The 19,419-nt window shown below is 43.7% G+C and overlaps 1 protein-coding gene across 1 annotated transcript in view; it reads right to left on the reverse strand.

Moving 5' to 3' along the window:
* Positions 1-4,329: 4,329 nt before the first annotated feature.
* LOC138814320 (cilia- and flagella-associated protein 337-like) overlaps positions 4,330-19,419 on the reverse strand; it is a 48,237-nt gene continuing 33,147 nt past the window's right edge. Inside the window, exons 11-18 of the mRNA XM_070003316.1 lie at positions 17,289-17,384; positions 15,617-15,675; positions 15,195-15,336; positions 13,398-13,437; positions 12,794-12,882; positions 10,393-10,586; positions 8,166-8,263; positions 4,330-4,549 (exon numbers count right to left, since the gene is read on the reverse strand). Coding sequence (XP_069859417.1) covers positions 4,330-4,549; positions 8,166-8,263; positions 10,393-10,586; positions 12,794-12,882; positions 13,398-13,437; positions 15,195-15,336; positions 15,617-15,675; positions 17,289-17,384 — 938 coding nt within the window. The remainder of the gene's footprint in view (positions 4,550-8,165; positions 8,264-10,392; positions 10,587-12,793; positions 12,883-13,397; positions 13,438-15,194; positions 15,337-15,616; positions 15,676-17,288; positions 17,385-19,419) is intronic.

Raw genomic sequence — 19,419 nt, forward strand, 5'->3', positions numbered from 1 at the left:
CACTTCCAGTTTTCTGAGTGGTTTATTGAAGTAAGGGTCTCATGGACTTTTCCTGCCTAGGCTGGCATTGAATCACGATCCTCCGATCTCAGCCTCCTGAGTAGCTAGGATTACAGGCATGAGCCACTGGCGCCCAGCTGTAGTGAGGTATCTTGAATGCAGCATTTCCCAAATTTATTTCACCAGGGAGCCCCATTCCTACCTCAGAAAGCTCCCACTTTGATGGCAGGAATTGAGGGTAGCGATTGGACTTTGTTTCTGCTGGTGCTCTATCACTTGAGCCATAGCTCCACTTTGGAGATTTTGCTGGTTCGTTAGATGTGAGAATCTCATGGACTTTTGCACATGGACTGGCTTTGAAATCTTGAAACTCAGATCTCAGCCTCCTGCGGATTACAACCATGAGGGATAGGGTGCCTTGCTTCTGCTCCTGTTTTGATGGACAAGTGAGAAGCAGGATACTGACTGGCAGAGGCTAGGGAAGGAGGGAGGGGAGAGAACCTGGAAGAGGATAAAGTCATACATTCAACTACTTGGCCCCATTTTCTTCTGTTGATCTGTTGGAAGTTATATATGAATTTTCTAGAATGCTTTCTGTGGTTTATAGAGATGGGCTTTATTCTGAGCACCACTGGCTTCCTCTAATGGCCTTAGTCCCTCATGGGACTAGTTAATGGAGGTAGCAGTACTCTGAGCACAGTAGTGTCCATCTCATCTCTCCAACAAAAATAGCCCTGGTAGGCAGCCTATGACCTGTAGATGAGACTTAAAATGCAGTTGTCCAAAATCAAGGATTAAGAATAAGTTTAGCTGGGCACTACTGGCTCACGCCTGTAATTGTAGCTCCTCAGGAGACAGAGATCTGAGGATCTTTGTAAGCCTAGACCAGAAAGTCCGTGAGATTCTTATGTCCAATTCACCACCAAAAAAGCCAGAAGTGGAGCTGGAGCTGTGTCTAAAGTGGCAGAATGTCAGCCTTGAGCAAAAAGGCTAAGGGATAGTGCCAGGGCCCCAAATTCAAGCCTCAGGCCCAACACACACATACATACACACACACACACACACACACACACACACACACACACACACACAATAAATAAATAAATAAATAAATAAATGCATACTGCACTGAGTAGAAGGAATGGAATTGTTTAGAGGTTATAAAAAGCAAGTAGGGACATTTTGGTTGAATTATTTAGGAAGTTTTGAAGACTCAACAAAATCCTCCTTTGGACCAGATCATCGCTATGCCTATGGAACTTGCAAGCAGCAGGAAGAGCATCTAGGATTCAAACTCATGTCAGGAAGGAAGGAAGAAATGGAGAGGGGAAGGAGGGACAGAAGGTTGCAAGTCTGTGGCAAAGAAAGTCAATTGCCTACCTCAGGAGGCATATAAAGGGTTGTCTGTGTACCCACAATCCTCTTCTTCTCTGTGGTACCTCAGAGTCTCTTCATTCCCATGGTTTTTTGAGAGTAGTCATGTTTCAAGGAGCCAGCTTCCAGTTGGCTGGGCCAAGTTAAGTACTGACTTGTGATCCACTATCAAGCCTTTTCAGCTGGGATTTGGAACTTAGAACCTAGGGGAACCAAGTCAGTCTCTGAGTAGTAAAAGCTGCCATAATTATCTGGCCATGTTTTCTGCATTGTGGAAAGAACTCTGGAGACAGAGGACACAGAGGAGAGAGGGAGTGAAAAACAGAGAAAAGGGGGGGGGGAAACATGGGACAAGAGCCCCATGGTTCTATGAGCCAATAATTTTCTCCCTTTGCCTAGGTTTGCCTAGCTTGGATTTTCTCACAGATCACCATGAGTTCTCACTGATACGAACATTTTCCAGAGGCACCCACCTGGAGGGAGCAAGGGCTGGATTCCCAAATTGTTTCCATCTGGTCAGACAAGACCTGGGAAATGAGTGAGCTATTTAACCAAGACTCATGGAAGCAGGTTGGTTGCTGGAAATCCAGACATACATTCAGAGTCATTCACGCTGGAGATAGCAGTAGAGGTGTGGGCACTTCATACATGCCCACTAATAAGCCAGAATTCTTTGCAAGGGTGCTCTCTCCAGAACGAACAAGAGTGTGGGAAACCAGAAAAATCTAAGCACTAAAAGATAAGCAGAAGCAGGCTCATTGCTAAGATTTTTCTTTAGGTCCAGAGTAAAGCCTACTTTAAATAGAGACTGAGGATTTAAAAGTTAAATATGAAGCTTATAAATTGTTCATACTGAACAGATGCAGAATGTTCTATCCTTTTACCCTGGATGTGCCAGAAAGCTCCAGAAGGCTCCAGAAGGCTGGTTTGGATGTCAGGTTCTTGGAGTCCTTAAAGCTCTCTGGCATATGAAGCAATTCAGGGAGAGCCTTCTCTGGCTTGTAGCACCCATCTTGTTTTCTTTCAGGAACCCCCAGCTTCCTCTGGCACCAAGGGGGCCTCATTGTTTTTGCCTGGCCTCTGCCAGAGTGCCCAATGTCTGTCAACCTTTAGCAAACACCCACCCCTTAGCCATGTCCCTGAGTCTGGGACTGTGGGGACCTTCCTTGGATAGATTGGTCTTGGAGGAGAGTTCAAGGGCTCTGGAAATGGCCTTGGGGCCATATGTACAAGCGATTTTCAGATATCAGGCCTGGACTGTAATCTAGACAGGTCTGCTTGAGTAGGTCTACTGGATCCTGAAGACCTCTTTGTCCAGAGCCAGGGAAGAGTCCTCTGGCCCAGGTGTAAGGTTGGTACTAGCCATGTGCTAACCAGAGAATAGGTCTTAGGCATTGGGAAGTGAAGTGAAAGCACCAAACTTGAGCAAAAAGCCAAGCAAGAGTGCAAGCTCTGAGTTCACCTCTCAGCACTGGCAAAACATGAAAAGGAAAAGTTCTAAAGAAGAAGGGCCAAGAGACTTCCTAGCTATGCAATCTTGACTTGCCAACCTCAAGCTCTGTATTTGCAACAAAACAAAAAGCCTTTGAGTTAAAGGAGATATTTGGGCCACAGTAAGTTTTGAATTTTGAATTTTTTGTCTGTGTAACTTTGGGGAAAACAATTAATTTCTTTGAGAATTAATTTTCCCAATCTTTGAGACAGGTTGTCTTTCCTCCAGATATAGTGATGTTATGAAGTAATTTTCCCAGGATTCTCAGAGCACAGACGGTGCCCAGTTTGACAGCTGGATAGCTGTACTATAATTCTTTTCCTACTAGTGTTGCAATCTCTGAGGTCATTTGCTTATAGCCTGATGATGACTGCTTTAGGATGATCCCTGGAAAGGAGAGGTCTAGTGCCCCTCAAATTTTATTCTCAGTCATGTTGATAATTAAGACCACGAGGGCTGAGTTGTAGTTTGGTAGTGAACTTGCCAACCATGCACAGGTTCTAGATTTGATCCCCAGGACTGGGAAAACCAAAACAAACCAGGACAAACCCTAACTCTGGATCCTTCTGTGTCATTTGATAACTATCAACAAATTAACTCTGTGTGTGTGTGTGTGTGTGTGTATGTGTGTGTGTGTGTGTGTGTGTGTGTGTGTGTGTGTGTGTGAATTCTGGGGCTTAAGTTCTGGGACTCACACTGCCAGATGGCTTTTACTGCTTAAGGCTGATGTTCTACCACGTGAATCACACCTCCACTTCCAGCTTTTTTCCTGGTTAATTGGAAATAAGTCTCACAAACTTTCCTGCTGTGAGGGCTTTGAACCACTATTCCTAGATCTCAGTCTTTGGTTCTTGAAGATAAGAGTCTCACAGACTTTCCTGCTTGAGCTGGCTTTAAACCATTATTCTCAGATCTTAGCCTCCTGAGTAGCTAGGGTTGCAGATGTGAGCCACTTGGTCTGACTATCCCTTAACATTTTGGAGCCTTAGTTTTCTCATGGGTCAGATGGGTTGATAACAGAACCTATGCATAGAATGTGATTAGGGATAAATGAGAGAATACATTTAATCTCTTAAATAAGATCTACCTAATAGAAAGAAAGCTTGCCAAACTGCAGCTGTTTTTACCAACAGTCTAACTGTCCTCAGCCCACCTAGAGCCAAATGCCACCAGTAGTGTTTGATGTATGGGGATGCACAGGGCCACTGGCTGTAGCCACCAGTCTAGGCTTCCATACAAAGAAATAACAGCTTCCAGGAAAGAAAAAAGAAAACACCTCAAATCTGATTTGTTCTCTTAAATTCAAGCTGTAATTGCTTTGGGAAGAGAGTCATGTTGGCTGCAGTCATTTCTTGTTTTGTTCTTCTTTGCTCCGCCTGGGCAAAGCTTAATCTCAGTCAGGCCTTTTGATTGCATGTGGAAGAATAATTTGCCAAGAAAAGAAAATAGCAGCCGAGACCCTTTTAGCACTCAGACAGAGGATCAGTGCTCCTTCTGGGCAGCTCCACTTCTTCCTGCGGGCGGAAATTCACATCGAACAAATCCAAGCCAATAATAGACAAATCTGGCTTCTCCCCAAGGACAGACACGCAGGCAATCTCATGGCACCGGAGTCTCTGGTAAATGCTGGGCCACCTGGGCTCTGGCACTCTATTGCAAGGCCTGTTCAGTGCTGGCTGTAGCCTGGTGGAAAAAAGCCAACTAAGTATGTAGATTATCCATCACCTAGAGGTCCTGTACCGCTTTCTTGGCTTAGCTGAAATCCCATACCCAACATCTGAATGTTTTTTTATGGTAAAAGCCATATTGATCTCATCCCTTTGATCCTTTGTCATGGACTCTTTCCTCCTCCTGATGATTTCTGACACCTTGCAAAGTTGTCTACTTTCACCCTGCAAATTCTGTGGTAGTTTTGTTTTGATTGCTGGGGTTCCCCATTGCCCCCAACTCTTTCAACCATATCAAACTACTCAAAGTTCCCAGAACATCCTCCTTCTCTCTCTTGCTTTGATCTTTCATGTTCTACCCTTTATTTTTAACTGTGGTAAAATACACATTATATAGATTGACTACATCAGGTGTGTGTGTGTGTGTGTGTGCGCGCCAATATTGGAACTTGAACTCAGGGTCTTATGCTTTTCCTTGGCTCTTTTTTTACTCAAGGCTGGTGCTCTACCAGTGGAGCCAAAGCTCTACTTTCAACTTTTTGCTGGTTAATTGGTAGCAGAAACAGCAATGGGGACTCTACACCTGCCTTGTTACCTTCCAGGCATCCTCCTCCTCCTTTTTTTCCCCCCTCATCCTGGGCCCTGAAGCCTAGCAGCCCAGAAAATGCTTGGTAAAATGCTAGGGAAAATCTCTGTGTTAGGTGTTAGGTGTTCTACTAGAGTCCGTGGGTTGGCTGATACCCCATCCGTACCATGCAAATGCTCACAGCCCTCAGTATGCCCAGGCCTGTAGGTGGCTACAGTATCCTGTGCATATCTACCCTGGCAGTGACTGGGCTCGAGTCACGTGCTCAGCCAGAATGAACTGCGTTTGTTTTCCAACCTGCTTCTGATATTTTTACATTTTATTGTGATTATACACTTATCCAAACAAAATGAGAATGGCTGACATGAATGTGAACATAGTGAAGAAAAATCTCTGGAAAGGCTAAGAGACAGAGTCTTTGAAAAGACTAGCCGGAAGGTAATATGCACTGAAGATAAATAAAATAACTGTTGAAGCGCAGGAAAAATTATAAAAACAATCTGAAGAGATAAAGGCTCTTTTATTTCCTTGGGAATCTAGCTAAGATCTTGCTCTATGCTTTAAAAGCAGAGATAGAAAAATCCATATATAATCATATATAATATATAATGCATTATAGAAGACCATAGTCAACATCTGAAGTCTGGCAAATGAAAAAATGTACATCTTCATGTTGCAAATTGAAACAATATAGAATGTGCATAGTCTTTTAAATGGTTCTTGTCATTTATTTATTATTTGTTATATTTATTTATTTGTTTATGTGCTGGTACTAGGGCTTGAACTCAGGGCCTTGTACTTTTGCTTAGCTTTTTCACTCTAGGGTGGCATTATACCACTAGATCACAGTTCAACTTCTGGCTTTTTTACTGGTTAGTTGGAGATAAAAGTCTGACTTTTCTGCCTGGATTGATGTTGAACCATGATCCTTAGATCTTAGCCTCCTGAGTAGTGAGGATTATAGGTGTGAACCACCAGTGCCTGGCAAAAGATGCACATTTAAAAATTAGCCCAAGAACCTCAGGTACTGACAAAGTTTGATGTTAGCCTATGTGCTGCCCCTGGTAGGGTTCCTCCAGGCAAACCCACTGCTACCTTTCTTCCAGGCTTGTCTCTTTCTCTTGTTTCCTCATTTAGGCTTGCTACAGTCACAGAGAATGAAACCAGTTCTGAGCTCAGAGCTGCTTTTCTTTACACCATTCTATGCTATCTGTACCAAGAGTGGATCCAAGACAGTTACGCAGCATCTCATTTTTTTTTTAACTTCCAGCTGCTTTGTTATTTTGGTTATTTGGAAGCCTTTTTTCTCCCTTATCCCCTACAGTGGTGTAAAACCACTGGGAAGACAAGCAATTCAAACCAAAACTGGGCCTGTGAAGATGCTTCAAGATGTTGCTCATTCTGCTGTTGCTGGAGCTGCTAACAGCGGCAACCTACTATCTGTGGCCTTGGAAGGAATGCTCTCCCTTTCCCAGTTTCCATCTGAAGCATGCTAGTACATTTACCATCCAACTTCCACACCCACCTGGAAGATTTCCAAATACACAGGAAGTTTAAATGACTGTCTTGAGGTCACATTGTTTTTTCCTTCCTTCCTTCCTTCCTTCCTTCCTTCCTTCCTTCCCTCCCTCCTTCCTTCCTGCATTCTCATTTTTCTTTCCTTCTCTCTTTCATCTCTTTTTTTTCTTTCTACTTATTAATTATGATGCTACTGGAATTTGAACTTGAGGCCTTATGCTTGCTAGGTAGGTGCTCTTACCACTAAATCATGCCTCCAGCAACTCACATTGTTTTGGATGACAAATCTGTGACTAGAACCCAAGTTCATGTCATTTTTATAACAAACCAACCATCCTCCCCAACCAAAGTTTAGAGGGATGGCCCGGTGACTAAGTGCTGGCCAACCAGATGTAAAGAGAAATGAGCAAAAGCTACTGGAACATTCCACTAAGTGCTGACCTGGCTGGAAGATGCATTCTTTTATCCTGGACCTTATACGTTAGGCCCTGTTGGCACATCCTAGAGCATAGGTAGAGGTTAGGAGGCCCCTGTAACTGCCTGTACTGGTAGGTGACCATGAAGATGGAAGGAAGAGTTAAGGTAGTGGATGGGCACAATTGGAAAAGCAGCCTGGGTCCTTGACATCATGGTGCCACTGAACTAAGGTGCCAGGAGAGGGGACATGCCATCACTCATGTGACCTGTGTCCAGGATCCAAATCTTATGATAAGAGGAGCAACAGGTGACACTGAAGGGACTATTTCTTTGGGATCTTTGTTGACTGCAATCCAGAAAAGCCAGTATAGAGTCTGAGGGACTGGGGAAAGAGGCGTTCATTTGCTCTGCTTCTCTGTATAACCTGCCATCCATCTTCCAATGCACAGGGATCTGTAGCACACACAAGGCCTTTGAAGGCAACCCAAGTTTTTACAGCTTTGAGAGCCCCAGGACTTTAGGTCCTTAGGATGGCAGAGGGGCTGCACAAGGGCTCTGTGGGAAAGGTAGTGAGGCTGTCCTGCCCAAAGTGTGCTGAAGATAATAACATCCGTCACAGAGCTCAAGGTACAGAACTGGGAGTGGTCTTCGGCTATGTGTGATGGCCAGACAAAATTGGGGCCAACTTAGAGTGTCCTGAATCATGTAACTGGTGAGACTGGAGTTGTGACCTCAGTTTTACTCCAAAGGTGTGCAAGCTTAGGGACAAATGCAGATGACTAGACACTCTGGGATGCCTCTGCCAATAAGGCTGTGCAATTTCAGGAGACTTGGCTCTTTTTCTTTTCTATTTCCTTCCCTTTCCTTTTCTTTTTGTGCCAATACTGGGGCTTGAACTCAGGACCTTGAGCTCTCACTTAGTTTGTTCTGCTCAAAGCTGCCGCTCTGCTACTTGAGCAACACCCCACTTCTGGCTTTTTGCTCATTGACTGGAGATAAGAGTCTCACAGGCTGGCTTTGAACCACAATCCTCAGACTTCAGCCTCCTGAGTAGTCAGAATTACAGATGTGAGCCACCAGTGCCCAGTTCTGGCTGCCTTTGCAAACTGACCTGCTATGAAAAAGTGAAGACTGTTTGTTCATACATTCTTGCACCTCATCCTCAACCTTGGAATCTTCTGGAGGAGGAAGGTTATAGATCTTTTCAACCTGGAAGAAGGAGGTACAAATATGAGAGTAGAAACCCATGATCACACTAGTAACGGCACAAGAATTACACTATTGAAAACACGTGTTTTTTTGTGTTAGACCAAGATTCAACTGAGTTAGATGACAAGAGCATTTTCCTTTGTGCTTTTACTCAATCTTTTCAACTACCAACTTATAGGAGGTATTTTCCAGATGAATTATTATTTTTTTACATCCAGGCAACTTATTTTAGCTGTGGTGTTGTTTGATCTGCTGGCATCTTAGAAGAATCACTCCTGGCATCCAAACATCCAATCAACATCCAATTTTTGTGAATAGATGTTCAGAGAATCATACGATTTGGGCGGGCTGGAAAGAAAATTTGAGATCACTCTAAATCCCATTTCTCTTTGTTTTATAGCTTTGCAGAAGTGATTGCTGGTGGAGATCCCATGGATAATTAAGGTGAACTTCAGAGTATAACTCTGGGAGCTGTAACTCACACACAGCAATGAAACATTTTATAATTTGGTTCCCATCCAATGGCTCAGATACACTACATTAAAGATGCAGGTTCTTGGTTTTGAAGTTATTTTTTTTTCTTGGAAAGAATCTGAAGTGTTTCCAAGGTACCTGTAGCCAAATGGGTAGAATCATAAGCACAGGGTTACCTTGTGGTTTCCTTACAGAAGGTCAAGTGGTGAAGATTTTGCTCACTTTTGGAAAGAAAGCAGGCAGAAAATGAGAGGGTCTTCATTTTGTTGACCTGAATATATTTCTTCTCCAACCCTCTTTCTTCCCCATTCTTTCCTCTTAACCCATGCCCAGCCTCCCCCCTGCCCCTTGCCTTTGATTTCTCTTGAAGTCCTATGTCTTAAAACATAAGGCCCAACAAGGGCTGTGTATCCAGTCTCACATCCCCCTCCATCTCTCCTTCCTTTCTTTCTTCCCGTCTCTCCTTGAGTTTTTGTTTTCCAAAGGGCGAATCTATCAAAATTGTTGAATTGTTTGTTTTCTCTATATTAAATGGATGCTGAAATTACTATGTTTCTAAGTCAGCTGGTGGTGCCAGGTGACACTGAGTGTCCTGACGGATGCCAGTGCAGAGCCTCTTGATAACTTGGGAAGGAGAGATTGGAGAGGTGGGAGGAGCTTTGAATAGGATAGAAGCATCTCCTGTACTGTGTTCTCTGGTTCCTTTGTTTCCTATTTTCAGCCTGTTTGGACTCTAAGCTCAAGAGAGTAAGTAGGTTTTCAGTGTGACCAGTATTCTATGAAACCACCAAGGCAAAAGCCAAAGATACACAATTTTGCTGGCTGAGCAGGTGTCCTGCTTTGAGCTGTAACATAGCTGCTGAGCCGTAGCTCACAGAATGACCTTCTCTTCAATTTATTAAAGGGCAAGCATTTCTTGAAAATCTACATATTTCACAGAGCTCTAAATCAAGACTGCATTGACCACGACCTTCTCCAAACCTCTTCCTCTGACTTTGACTTTCATAGACTTGGGCATTAAGCCAATCATATCTTCCTCTCGATATTAGGAGGCTCTGCTTTTAAATTCATCTCAGAACATGCACTGGGGACTGAATGTACAGGATCCGTGGCTTCCTCGGAGGTCACACCTGGGTTGATCATGCTGTGTACTTCAGTCCCAAGGCTGGGGACAGCTGCCTTTCTCTTGGTGAAAAGGAGGTAGATACGATGTTAGTGGCTTATGCCTGTAATCCTAGCTACTCAGGAAGCTGAGATCTGAGAATTTCAGTTTGAAGCTAGCCTGGACAGACAAAAATCCCCAAGACTCTTCACTCTGAATAACAAAATTCAAGAGTGGAGGCATGGCTCAAAATGGTAGAGTACCAGTTGGAAGTGCCAGCTGAGCAAGAGTGCAAAGCCCTGAGTTCAAGTCTGAGTACCAGCACACAAAAACAGAGGAAAACCTTTGTAGATGGGTTCCCATATCCCACAGATTGGTCCTAGGACCTATCTGGTCCTGGTCGGGATCAGGAGCCCAGAATGGTGGGAACACACTTTTTTCCTGCTATTGACTTGGCTCTCTGGGCTCTGCCTTGATTCTCTCTGCCTGTAGCCATGCTCCATGACTGATCTGCCTGAAGGAACACTGGTGAACCAGATGTGTCAGCACTAACCTCATCAGGGACCTTCTCCTCCATCATGTTGTTCTGCTCCTCCTGTCCTTCTTTGTGCCCAGCAAGAGCATCTCCTTCCAGCACGGGGTGAGCAGTCATGCTCTGGGAATCTTTCAGAATCTCATCAGGGCTTCTTGGATGACTCCAGGAGGTGGGAGTAAAAATATCCCAGGGGCTATTCTGCCCAAAGGTACCTGGAAGAATAGAGATAAATGAATGCATATGATAGGCGATAATTTGACTTCTAACAGAAACAAATCATACTGCTAGCCTAGTTGGGTCTGGAGAGAAGATACTTGAATTAAACTGTCATGATTCTGTAATTCCATAAGGAATAACTGCAGGACAATTATCCTTGAAGATAGAAATCTAAAATTCCTCCTACAAAATTTACCAAGTGGGTAAATAGGCTCAGTACTATCCTGGGAACTCAATAATGTATGTTATTATTAAGTGTATACTCAAGAAATATACTGCAAACATACAGAATAAATTTAAAATAGTTTCAGATCAGCTTCAAGAAACATAAGCTACAGGAAACATAAGTTACTCTGCTGAAATAAGCTCACAGTCTCCCCAAGCAGTGGCCAGGTGATTTTGATTTATTTTTTTGTGATTCAAACAAAATAAAATTATTATATTTAAGTAGTTGTACAAAAGAGTCCCAATTCAATAGGTCAGTTAGCAAGTACAATGCGTCTTGATTCAAGTCACTCCTTCCATTGTTCTCTCCCATTCAACAATCACACTCATCCTCTCAAGTCACCGGGCTCCATTTTCCCATAGGCACATGGAATATTTTGTCTGTCTTTGCCCATTTGTCTGCCCACCCTCTGTTTGAGCCTCCTCCCTCTGACAAAATATGTTTCAGCTTCCTGGTACGCATTTTATTAAACTGTAAGTTAGTTTTTTAATGGAATTACACTATTGGATTCTTTCCCAACCTATACCACACTTTAGTTAATTTGTTTGGGTATGCATGAATATGACCCTGTATATGTCATCATATATCTTTATAATTTAGATCTAACTCCCACATATGAGAGAAAACAGTGCTCTTTTTCTCTCTGAGACTGATTTCCTTCACTTAACAAAAATTTGTCCATGTCTGTACATTTCCTTGCTAATGACATAATATTATTCTTCCTGATAGGTAAGTAATCTTCCATTGGTATATTTGTTCCACATATTCTTGATCAACTCATCCATTACAGGAATCTGGGCTGTTTCCATATCCTGGCTATTGTGAATAGTGCAGCAAGAATGTGGATGTGCAAATGTGTTTCCAGTGTCTTGATTTGTAATCTTTTGGATAAATGCTCCAGGGTAGTGTGGCTGGATCATAGGTAGTTCTGTGCTTAGTTTTTTGAGGAACCTCCACACTATCTTCCATAGTAATTGCACTAACTGTTTGAATTCCCACCAGTTTTGTCATAGGGGTCCTTTTGTCCCACATCTCTGTGGACATTTGTTGCTGTTCATTTTCTTGATGATGGTTAATCTTACTGTGGTGAGAGAGAATCTATGTTGCTTTGATTTGCATTTCCTTCATGACCAAGGATATTAAAACATTTCCTCATGTCTTTATTGGCCATTTTTCATCCAGACCATATAATTACCACAACCCATATATTCCAGGCTCTTACGCACAACTCAGTTGCTCCCACTTCTGTCTTTTTTTTCCCCCAGGGCTGAGGACCGAACCCAGGGCCTTGCGTGCGCCGAGCGGGCGCCCTTCCGCTGGGCTAAGCCCCAGCCCCTTGCTCCCAGTTCTGAAAGGTCGCAAGTCATACCCAATACCTGACCCTCATAAGATAATTCCTTCCTGAAATGGGTGCCTTAAGCTCACCAAATTCTTTAAGTTCAAATGTGTTGGTGTTGCTAATTTGGGGAAAAGAAGCTCACTTATTTCATGACTACGGACTGAATTATGTATTTCCAAAATTCCTTTACTGATATTCTAACCCCCAGTGTAATCATTGGAAACAAAAAAATCACTTGGAAACAAAGCCATTAGAGAAGTAAGTAAGGTTAAATAAGATCATAAGGGCAAAGCTCTAAATCTATAGAATTGTTGTCTTATCAGAGTATCAGAGAATACTCTTTCTCATCATGTGCTGATACAAGAAGGTAGCCCTCTGAAAAGACAGAAGAGATCCCTCACCAGAACCTAGCCAGACTGAGATCCCCACCTTGGGACATCAAGGCTTCAGAGCAAAGAGAAAAATAAATTCTGCTTATTAAGTTGCCCAAGTTGTGGTGTTTTGTTATGGTAAGATGAGTGCCTGGACACATTTCACCTCAGATAATTCATGACTCAGTGGAGTGACATCTTTGGTCCCAAATGAGGGTGGACAAGAGGGCCAGATGTTCATCCGAAGGTCAGGTGGACATTCCCTACCTATGCATGTCCCATTCCTGCTCCACAGGCACACGGTGTGGTCGAGTGAGGATGATAGTAAAATGTTTTCTTCCTCGATCAGCTCCAAACTACAGAGATAAAGGGAAGAAGAGATTGCTTATGGCTGCTGTCATGTGAAAGAGATGTTGGTTGGATCAATAGATCAGCACTGCTTTCACCAGAGTTGGATTAGAGAAACCAGGTTCATCTCCAGAATTCTGGGTATTGTTCATTTCTACTCCATTCTCCCAATTCCAGCCCCAGGACATCAAATAAGATGTCTGGGAAACTCCTTTGTGGATGACCAATAAGAGTAGAAGAGAAAGAATTTGAAAATAAAACTCAAACGTGATAAATTTGTAAACTTGCATTACAATACCAGGGTCAATTTCAGGGAAACAATTATCCAGTTACAAGAAAAATCAAGACTTCTAATTTCTTTTTTAAGTTCTGTGTGAACAATACATGGTTTGTTTTCATAAATAGCAGAACTGAAATTCAGCTTTCCTCTTTTGATCAGTTCAAAGGGATTTTGAGAAGACTGACTGGATCAAACCACTTTCCCTCTTCCAAATTCTTGAACTCTAATAAAGATGGTACTCACGATGTCACTGTGTTGACATGGGCCCTCCAGAAGTTCACATCTAAATGATGAGAGAGAGGGAGGGAACATTTGAGTAGAATGGGGGAATTGGCACATGATGGTGCTAAGTGTTATGCAGGATGGGGTCAAATCTGAATGCATGCCCAATAGGCAGAGAGGTGTGATGTGGCAGGTCTTGTTCATGCTGCATTGATTTCATTAGTGATTGCTGAGTACCTAATACGTGAAAGACCCCATGCCAGGTATGATAGCATCTGATATGGGATCCATATAAGATATATGTGGCACACTGTGATTTTACTTAGCAATAGGGTTTGATAAACATGCAGGGATATACAAATAAAAAAATGAACAGTTTGACAAAACGAATACCCAGATGCTGAAATACTTTTTGGTGGAGAAGAGTCGAGGAGAGGTAAAACAGAAAGATGGAGAGGAAAGTCAGAAATACAGTTATTATATTAAAATATACATATGTGAAAATGGAATGCTGTGACTTGGGGGATGGATGGGTTGGAAGGGATGGGGGAGGATGATGGAAGGGGTGACATTGATCAAGATGCAGGGTTTTCATAAATTGACAAGTTGAGCTGAAACCCCTTTGTACAACTACCTAAAGATAAAGAGAAATAATTTTAATGATAGTATATAGTCACTTCCTGCCATACTTTAGATCTAGAATGTTCATCTCCCCCTGTCCTGTAACTTTAGTTTTTCATGGTGGAAAATGAAACTTTAATGTAGTATTTAGTGGGAGATTTTTAGGCCATTGAGAGCATAACCTCAGAAGGGATTGTGTGACCCCAGTCTCTTTCTCTTTCTCCTAAACCCACTTCCAAGATACAAGGTAAATGGCTTTGCTCTGTCACATGCTTCCATCATGATGTGGTGCCAAGGGCCCCCACCAATAGGACCAATCAGTCACAAACTGTAAGCTCTAAACTTGCAAACAAGCTGGGCATTGGAGGCTCACACCTGTAAATCCTAGCTACTCAGGAGGCTGAGATCTGAGGACCATGGTTCAAAGTCAGCCTAGGCAGAAAAGTCTGTAAGAGTCTTATCTCCAATAAACTACTCAGCTAAAACCAGAAGTGATGCTGAGGCTCAAATGGTAGAGCACTAGACTTGAGCAAAAGAAGCTCAGGGATAGCAGCACCAAGGCCCTGAGTTCTAGCCCCAGCACTGGGGCTACAGATGATCTACATTTCTCTTCTTCTCATAAATGATGTACTGATACACAATTGTCTAACTAGATCTCTGTTCACATTTATTATTTCTTTCAGTTCAATCTCTTCCTTGTAGTAGAATTGCCATTTAAAGCATTAGAAACATATTGCCAACTTGCCTTTCAGTTAAGCATATAGAAATTCACACTCTCTTTAAGAATACCTGCCTGGGGTTGGGAATGTGGCTTAGTGGTAGAGTGCTTGCCTAGCATTTATGAAGTCCTGGGTTTGATTCCTCAGTACCACATACACAGAAAAACAGGGAAGTGGTGTTGTAGCTCAAGTGGTAGAGCACTAGCCTTGAGCAAAAGAAGCTCCCCTGAGCTTCTTGTCTAGGCCTGAGTTCAAGCCCCAGGACTGGCAAGAAAGAAAAAGAAAAAGAAAAAAGAAAACAATACCTGCCTGCCTATTCTCCTGCATTCTTGCCAACACCAAGTGTTTTCATTAAAATATTTTGCTGTCCATCTGTTTTCATAGCGTCCCACCGCGTACGAGTACAGTTCTATTTTACCAAGCAGAATACTGTAGTGACGCCATCATAGTGATTAGCATGAAGAAGTTCATGGCTTACTTTTGGGAGGCTGCAGCTCTGGTCCCTGCAGGCCATAGTCCTTGATGTCATAGACGTGCACAAAGCCTTGCTGGTCAGCCAGGTAGGCGAGGGCATCTCCTGCTGTTACCACCATGCAGCTCACCTGGGTTTTCTCTATGGACTGACACACACACACACACACACACACACACACACACACACACACACACACACACACGTGAGTACAATGTGGTTCTCTGTGTAAGGTATATTTCCTGGATTAACCCTCCAGTGAGTTAGAAATGCCAGAAAGATAAATAAAGCAAGCAGCTTAGATCTTGGCAGAATCTCTCTGGTTACATACTCTAGTGCCAAAATAAATAAATAAAAGAACAAAACAATAACAGCAACAAAATCAAACCCATAGCTGGAGAGTTAATCCAATCGGTTGCTCAACTTACAGGAGTGAAGTCTGCCACCAGGCCAGCGCCACCAAATAGCTTCCAGAAGGTGACAGAACCTGGGATGGAGAGAAGCAGTGAGGAGGAGGGTTTGTACTTTATCCCGGGGTCCTAAGCCCACGCAGGCTACGGTTCATGACTCCCGCTAAGAAGCCCCTGCAGTCTCATGCCATGGGGTAAGCATCACTTCTCCTTTTGTGTTTGGTTTATTTTGAGCAGTTATAGAACCATCAGGGCATATTGACAAAGGGGAGCCCATTGTTTTGGGGGTGGGGGTTTGTTTCACTGACTCAGTGGCTTCTCCTTTGGACAGTAATTCAGGGCTAGAGAGGAAATGTTTGTGTCCTGGTGTGGTAATGAATGACATTCTGCTCAGGGTATATGTGTGTGTGCATGTGCACGTGCGCACGTGTGCACATGTACATTTATTTGAATGAGTCATGGAACATGCCTAAGTCAGAGACTCACTGTGGATTCTGCTTTGTCTCTTAGTCCTAGTTCTTGTGTCTGGTTTGTATGAGGAGTCAGGTAACAGACCTTTGGGAAATGGGGACACCATGCGTGTCATTTCCTGTTGGGAGCTCCTTACATCAGAAATGTGGACTCTTACCCTGCTGTTGGGGGTTGGGGGCAGAGGAGGTTATCTGCCCTACTGCTCAAAAAGACAGGCATGCCCCTGAGAGGTAGGTGGCAAGAAAGGGGTATCACCTGGTGTCACCAGGCTTGCAGCTTTGGGGTATGGGATAACAAGGCAGAGAAGTTGGCCTTCTTTACATAACAATCATATCTGGGGACACACAGCTCAGCCTCTTCCTGTTGCCAGCCCCCAGTGGATGATATTTTTGCTTTGTGTTTTTCTCCCCTAGTAGTGAGGCATGAACTCTAGGCCTCTACTTTTCCTTAGCTTTTTTCACTTAATTCAAGGCTGACATTCTACTCTTAGGGCCAAACCTTATTTCCAGCATTTTTGCTAGCTAATTGAAGATAAACATCTTCTGGTCTTTCCTGCCTGGGCTGCCTTCAAATCGTGATCCTTAGGTCTCAACCTCCTGAGTAGCTAGGATTACAGGTGGGAGCCACCAGTACCCAGCCAGCGGCTAATTTTAACTGGCCCTTTTAGTTAAGATTCAGACCTTGAGAACTAGACTTAGGCCTACTTGTTATATTTGAAACCTGGAAGTCATGTTACTTGGTCAATGTCACTTAGCTAGTTAGTTGTGGTCTCAGCTCTTCTCCATAAAGTAAGCAGGCTCTGGAGCTGATCCCTGAGGTCAGCCATCTCTCTATTACATGGTTCTTTGCTCAGCTGCTCATAGCTGCTCATGGTAGTTTCCCCTGAAAGGTTACATTTGGGGTCTGTTTCAGCAGATTAAATGATGTCTGCTGGTCCCTAAACAGTTTTGGACTCCAGGTGGCCTAGGACTTAGCCAGGCCCTGGGCGGGCAGCAGAGGCAGTGTGGCAGGGAGTACTACTTTGAAGGAAGTGAGATTGGGCTATTTTCCTCCCTGGAGGGCAGACTGAGTTCAGAACCAGTTGGCTCATGGGCAAGTAGAAGAGGCACCTGCAGGGTGTGTACTGGAGCTTTGCGACCTTTGTCACCCCACTTGGGCCTGGGATGGTCTTGTCTGAGAAATGAGGGGTAACTGCTACCATGGGGTGGTCTGGACTTACCTCCAGGCCCATTGGCCATGAGAGAAGCCGCTACCGAGTCCAACTTGGCTGCCCGAGTCTTTAGGAAAGTGAGGCAAGAAACACTTTGGTCTGGGCCTGGGGAAGAAAGACAGCATTTTGGTTGCTTCTGGGTTTCCCAGTGCAGCAACTTACAGCTCTTTCTTTCCCCTTCTCCTTTCCCTCTCTTACTTTCTTTCTCTGATTTCTGGAGTGAGACAGGAAGTGGGAATTTGACAGGAGCTACACAGGGAAGGGTGGAGATACCAACAGGTATCTGTTCATTCAGGGGTTTATCCTGAGATATAATCATTGATTAACTAATATCTTTTACATTAACCACAGAGGATATGGAAATTAAGACCACAAGATAGGCTTTCCCTCATCATGTAGTTTACACCAACATCCAAGAATGACTTAGTGACGAGGCCTCATGCTGAATGTGGTGTGCATGGGGGAAGCAGAGATCTGAACCATAATAACACTGGGCTGAGTAGGCAGACCAGGGAAGAAGGTAGCAAGCCCAGACATAGACAAATCCTGGACATAGCACAACCCATGTCACCTACCTGCCAGGCTTTATCAACAGAGGGCCTGAATCTGCCATTTGACTTCATATCCCTAGCCCTCTGAGCGCACTTCGTACACAAAAGTCAAATATTTGCCTAGAATAAAAATCCTACAAACCTGCCTAGATCCAAATCTTTAAGAGCCACAAGAATGTTGCTACTTGGATACAGGAAGCCTGGGCCAACAGCTATTCTCTGATCCTCCTAGAGCCAGGTCTGAAGAGAGAGTTCTGGATGTCCACTGCCCACACTAAAGGGGATATGGATGATATATATAAAGAAAAGATTGTCCTGTACTGAATGTTTGGGTTCTCCAATATATTCACAAGTTGAAAGCCTACCTCAAGGTAATGGTATTAGGAGGTGGTGCCTTTAGGAGGGAATGAAGCCATAGGATTAGTGCTCTTAGTAACAAAGGACTACAAACTGGGTATTGGTGGCTCACGCCTGTAACTGTAACAGCTCAGGAGGCTAAGATCTGTGGATTATGGTTCACAGCCCTCCTGGGCAAGAAAGTCCATGAGACTCTTATCTCCAATTAACTACCAAAACGCTAGAAATGGTACTATGACTCAAAATAGTAGAGCAGTAGCTTTGAGCACAAAAGCTCAGGGACAGTAGTCAAGCCCCAGGACCAACACACACACACACACACACACACACACACACATACACACACACACACACACACACACACACACACACACACACACACACACACACACACACACACACACGGCCTCCGAAGAATTCAGAAGTCTATAACTCAGAAGACTGTTCTGGCATCCTAAGCTTAGACTTCCTATTTCCAGAATGCTGAAGATTAATATTCTGTTTCTTCATTACAGGACAGAATAGGAGAAACCCTAGGGCTCCTTGGCACAGGCCGAAATTTTCTTAATAGAGACCCTGAAACACAACAAATCAAAGAAAGGTTGGACAAATGGGATTTCATGAAGTTTCAGAGCTTCTGCATGGCAAAGGACATAGCTAGCAAGATCAATAGAAAGCCCACGGATTGGGAGAAGATCTTCACTAGCTATATAATGGACAAGGGTCTCATATTAAAAATATCCTTTGGAACTCAAAAAATTAAACCCCCCAAAAGCAAGTCCTCAAAGAAACAACTGCCCAATAAATAAGTGGGCTAAAGACTTACAGAGGGGCTGGGAAGGTGGCTCAGTGGTAGAGCGCTTGCCTTGCATGCATGAGACGCTGGGTTTGATTCCTCAGCATCACATAAGCAAAAAGAAAAAGGCCGAAGTGGTGCTGTGGCTCAAGTGGTAGAGTGCTAGCCTTGAGCTGAAGAGCTGAGGGACAGCGCCCAGGCCCAGAGTTCAGGCCCCACGACCAGACCCCGCCCTCCCCCCCAATAAAAAAAGACTTACAGAGAAACTTCTCTGAAGAGGAAAGAAGGATGGCCAATAGACACATGAAGAAATGCTCAACCTCTCTAGCCATAAAAGAAATGCAAATCAAAACACCTCACCCCAGTTAGAATGACTATAATCAAGAACTCTAATAACAACAGATGCTGGAGGGGATGTGGACAGAAGGGAACACTT

Source organism: Dipodomys merriami, unplaced genomic scaffold (genome assembly GCF_024711535.1).
Source record: "Dipodomys merriami isolate MVZ:Mamm:240054 unplaced genomic scaffold, mDipMer1.0.p SCAF_6, whole genome shotgun sequence".
NCBI classification, from domain to species: domain Eukaryota; kingdom Metazoa; phylum Chordata; class Mammalia; order Rodentia; family Heteromyidae; genus Dipodomys; species Dipodomys merriami.